The sequence below is a fragment of the Ptychodera flava genome, chromosome 15 (assembly GCF_041260155.1).
Source record: "Ptychodera flava strain L36383 chromosome 15, AS_Pfla_20210202, whole genome shotgun sequence".
NCBI lineage: Eukaryota > Metazoa > Hemichordata > Enteropneusta > Ptychoderidae > Ptychodera > Ptychodera flava.
Window position 1 is genome coordinate 26,263,765 of NC_091942.1, and position 5,685 is coordinate 26,269,449.

The 5,685-nt window shown below is 40.7% G+C and overlaps 1 protein-coding gene across 1 annotated transcript; it reads right to left on the reverse strand.

Moving 5' to 3' along the window:
• Window positions 1–2,931: 2,931 nt before the first annotated feature.
• LOC139151698 (QRFP-like peptide receptor) lies at window positions 2,932–5,336 on the reverse strand. The gene has a single exon (XM_070724651.1). The coding sequence runs from the start codon at window positions 5,168–5,170 to the stop codon at window positions 3,830–3,832; it is 1,341 nt and encodes a 446-aa protein (XP_070580752.1). The 5' UTR covers window positions 5,171–5,336; the 3' UTR covers window positions 2,932–3,829.
• Window positions 5,337–5,685: the final 349 nt, after the last annotated feature.

Consider the following 5,685-nt stretch of genomic DNA (forward strand, 5'->3'; position numbering starts at 1 on the left):
TGGGGTCTTTCATCCGATATGTTTCAAAGCTAATTGGAAGCATTGTTGTATACAATTTCTAAAGATCGCTCTGAATGTACTGGTTCACGAGTGAGTGGCATGCCGGGCAGATCTAAAGATGCCTTTAAGAATCTGGGTCAAATGTTCTCTTATTTATCCTATATTGTGTTGTCTTGGACGTTTGCAGAACACGTCATTTTTTGTTCAGTTTCAGAAAATCCTCGCAAGCCTGTATGACTCGTCCATTGGACAACGGGTGAGTCAAAGCACTTGGAATGCGCCGCGGGGACAGATATTCGGACTCTCAAAATTTTACTATTCTTTTCTGATCTACCACTTGCGGGCCTGGGGACTCATTTTAAAGCTCCAAGAGTAAGAAAACTTTTCATCGGTTTTGTTTTTCGAAAATCGAGACTTATTTTTCTCCATGGAGTTAACACAATGGAGGCGGCCATTTTGAATTTCAAATATCGGTAAATGTTATAATAAGCAATTTGTTTCACTAGTAGTAAACTTTGCTCAGTGGCCCCCGATTTTTATTCTTGATTTGGTAAGAGTATGGTTGAAAGTTTTAATAAGGTAAGTTAGAGCAGAAATTTGCCTTTCATTTAATTAGAGGCGTACACTACCTTAAAAGAGCTGCCAGGTGATAATATAAAAAGGTAAGTGGCAAGACGAACTTAGCAGTTTTTATTTATTCATTATTATTTTATTTCTTGACCGTAAGATATTTTACCCATATGGTAGAATGTGTCTCGGGGCAGATATTCGAACTCTCCTATTGTTTTACAATGCTTTTCTTATATACCACTTGTGTGATTTGAAAGCTCTTGGAGCCAATACAATTTTCGCCCTCTGATATTTGTGAAAATCGACAATTTACTTTTTCCCCCATTTTGAATTTTAAATACCGGTAAAACTTATGGTGTTTTATTTCTGTGGTATCAAAATTTGCACAATGACGACTGATTTTGTTGTTTTTTTTGTTTGAAAGATAATGGTTGAAAGTTTCCTTAAGGAATATTTGAGTAAAATTTTAAGTTTCACTTTCGAAGCGTGTACTACCTTAAAAATGTTGTTCATTCAGTTGCCTGAAATACCACCTTGTGAATACAACAGCCGGTCTGTGATTTCTTTGTTTATCTTTTCCTGCATGTTTTTACTTCGAAATCATAGTTGGAATAGTTGGTTGCACTGCGACGGAATTCGGACAGCCGCTTCAGCTATCCAGGCGCCGATGCATTGCGTGAATATCGCCGGGAAATACTCCGGACAATGACGATTTGAGACGAGAAATTGATTGCCATTCAACGTACAAGAGATTTGCACGTTTTATTCAGCTCGACAACATCGCGCAAAATCGCTTCCTTTGTATTTGACAGTTTTGTATCACTCCGAGGGCGGATAACGTGCAAATACTTAATCCCCTGGAGAGTGGAGACCGCCAATTCTATAAATGAGTCGAATTCAACCGCGCACTGCACAGAGCTTGGATATGGTAGTCGTATCTATTGGCTACCAGCTGTCACCCATGAATTTAGGACGTGCACTCAGTTGACCTATAAAGATACCGTCTTTGTGCACGGCATTACAAGGCCAACACGATGTGTGCTTGCTTTGCATAAAGAACCTAACAATGTCTCTTCATCTTCATGGACGACATGGATATGCTCTGTTTTATAAAGTAGGGGAAAATGGTCTTGTGGCTGAAATTTAAAGTAGTAATATGATATGCGAATCGGCCGAGTAACCAAAAGCCATCGCACGTAGAGAAGGCAATTTGTCATTTTATCAGCGCAACAAAGGACTGTAGGAGCCAACCAATAAGTCGAAGGAGCATATTTCCCCAGAGCGCCTTTGTACGATAGGAAGTTTCATTGTGACCGGTTCAGTCAGCAGAAACTTAACGCTTGATTATAACACCCTATATGATTAGCTCGACACTATTGTGACGTCATGGGAAACATGAATAATTTGCAACAGAAGTAATTCATGGTATTAAAGTTCTCCTATCAATACAAGCTTCATAATTATGCATTTTTACTTATCTTTTACTTAAGTCGACAATCTGATTATATATATATATATATATATATATATATATATATATATATATAAAGAAATAAGAAACTTAGGTTGACACACACTACCACTAACCTAACAACCAGGTGTGGTAGTGTGTGTCAACCCAAGTTTCTTCTATCTTCACCCCACTCCACGCTCTACTGGGGATCACCTGAATTCATATATATATATATATATATATATATATATATATATATATATATATATATATATATATATATATATATATATATATATATATATATATATATATATATACATATAATATAGATATATATATATATATATATATATATATATATATATATATATATATTATATATATATATATATATATATATATATATATATATATACCGTACTCTCTGTGCCCAAGTTCAGAGGTTGCCATAAAGCCATTATGGTGATAACCGGGAGGACACATTGTATACATTTTGTGTACAATACATATATATATATATATATATATATATATATATATATATATATATATATATAATATATATATATATACGGTAAAAAATGATAACAAGTAGAACACAGGACTTAGGCGTTACTCAGAGTTTCACGCTACATGTGCTCTCTGTAGCGATCATCAGACGAATGATTCAACTTATCTTATATATATATAATTCCATTATTTTGCCTCTCTCTCTCTCTCTCTCTCTCTCTCTCTCTCTTCTCTCTCTTAAACATACCGAAAGGGGCGGAATGGAACATCATCGGGACCAAACGTATTTACTTGCGGTAGTATCCGTTCGCTCGACTGTCAAAATTTCCATGCAGCCTGGTCGATGTCGATTGAAAAAAGTTCCCGAATCAAAGCATTAGACACTACGCATACTGTCTAGGAAAATCAACACTTTATTTTTTAACTCGTTGGCTGACAGTCATTCGACGTATGTAAATTTGACATATCTCTTTTCAAGTTTCAGAACTGTTCTCTTCGTATATTGAGGTACAAGCGCAACACCTCCATGGTTCCTATTAAGCTGTATGTAGCCGACTAGACGTACATGACGACTTCGCTGTATTGAGTTCTATGTTTCAACGGCGGTTAATGAGATTTCGCAGTGCTTCACAATTGTGTCTAGGTGCTCAGAATGCGTAAAATCGCATGGACGAGTGATACAAGGAACAGCTCGCCCTCTATTGACGAACAGTGTATAGAGACGATCAAATGGACTTTCATTTTTGCACGATCTGTAATGTGCAGACTGCTGTTTACAAAATGATATATTTGTCAACTATCGGTGAGCTTTGCTTGTTCTAGTCAGTAGAACTGCCGTAGAAAAGAGAAGTTTGGATGGGTTTGTGGTACAGAGATATTTGAAAACATGAACAGAATTGGTGTCAGCAGCCTTTCTGTTTACAACTTTACGCGTTATGTTTTATAGCTTACGATAGACATGACCTGAGGTGGCTAGAATATCGTTCCATGACGAGGATCCGAAGAAGTAATGTCATTCTGAACCCATCTCCCTCCTATTCTCACATAATGATCCACAGTTTTCTTAGGTTGGCCATGTCCAAAACAGAAAACCAACTACTCAGTCTAGAGTATTTCCGCCAAAGTATTTGAAAGAAAGTTAAAAATTTCATGTTCGAGTTGTTACTTACGATTTGTGATCTGAAGAAGTGGATTTTGTTTATTAATTCAGTACGTCTGCGTTACCTAACATCTTCGAGTGTTTTCCCGTTTTAGTGCGACATACAGCTAAGAAACTGGCGAGTTATTGTTTCTTTACAGCGTTGTTTCTAGAAGGACAACTTCCTTGCTATGCTGAGAGTTCCCTGTCTTGGTTTGGAAGGTGCCATTTCCGTTCCGCTTCGGTCGAGAACATCTCCTGTTGGTCGCCTTGATGGAGCATGTGTTGGCCGAAGAAATTCCCTTGCGGGGTTTTCGTCTTGAGCTGCCGACGCCTACACTGTGGCCGAAGTGTCCACCCTCGATGCCGTTTTTCACGCTCTGCATTCTTTCCCACCTGCACTGAAGCGAAGCCTTGAACGTCCTGCGATAGGTCTTGCTCAGAAAGCAGTAGCAGATCGGGTTCAGCGACGAGTTGCACAGGCCCAGCCACTGCAGGAATGGGAACACGGTAACGCTGAATGTTCCGCTCGCTTCAATAGATTTGTAGTCGAACCAAATTGTCGCTACGTGATACGGAAACCAGGACACGGCGAACAAAACCACCACGACCATGAGCAACCGAACAACCTTGCTTCGGTTTTTCTCCTGCGCGGCGAGCTGCTTGTCCGGGTTACAGTCCTTCCCGAGCTCGGCTTTCCCGGCCACGAGGGCCTTGACTATCATCGCGTACGCGACAAACATAAACGCCATGGGTATCGCAAACTGCACGAGGAACAGAAACACGTTGTAGGCATGCTTGAGTTCGATGGGGTTCCATTTTTCCGTGCAGCTAGTGACCTCGACGAGGGCGAACTCGGGGATGCTGATTGTTTCCAATCGATTGACAATCAATATCGGGATCATCAGAATCAGTGAGATAATCCAAATGACGATAATTGAGTTGCGTACCCGGGGGCGGGTGTACAGGACCCGTGCCTTCAGCGGCTTATGTATAGCATAGAAACGATTGAGGCTGACTGCCGTTAATATAAGGACACTGGATGAAACGGACATGCCCTGTATGCAGGGCGTCAACTTACACAAAACTTCACCGTAAATCCACTCGTTGTAAATGACATTCCCCAAAGTTATCGGCATACAGAACAAGATCACCATCAGATCGCAGACGGCCAGGTTCACCAGGAAGAAATTGATCACGGTCTGGATGTGCTTGTTTTTGAACCAGACCACAATGACCAACACGTTGCCCACCACGCCGGTGACGAACGACAGAACGTACAGCACGATGAGAACAATCGTCGACGGCGACTTGTGCGTGAAGAGCGACTGTCGCAGTAAATAACGCAGAAACTCGTCGTCGTTGAGAAAGTCCAAATAATTTGTTCCATTGATTTGGCCAATGTCGCTGCAGTTCAGTGTTACGGAGCCCTTTGCCGGTTTCAGAGTCGCAGGATAATCTATGTCTGAACTCTCCGCGTAGTAATTACAATCCATATTACGCGCGTATTCACGAACAACGTTGATAGATATCCTACACGGATTGTAAAGTTGATGTCAGGATGGAGTTCGCGCACACAACTCTCTCTTTCGCGCTCTCCACTCTGTCTCCGCACTCAACGTCGCGTCGCATCAGTTACATCTCACTCTGGACATGCGCACTCGGCTATTGCGTTGTGAAAACATAGAAAGCCCGGTCATGAGTGTTTTTCAGCAACATTCGACAAGCATTCCAGCTCGAGTAGACGGGTGATGTCGCGCCCACACACAATAGACACTGTCCATTGGTAAGCAAACAATATGAAAACACACACGATTCGACTTGTCGGCCTACACTCATCATCGGAAGATTTCCCTCGCCTTGTTTTTAATTTGTTGTCATGACTGGCAACAGCGAGCATTTTTATCAGTTGCCGATTGAAGAGTCTACTTATCGGGATTGGTTTCGATTGGCACCAAAAATACGGCTTAAAAGTAAATTTGTCGGCATAGTCGATTGCACTCAAATACCT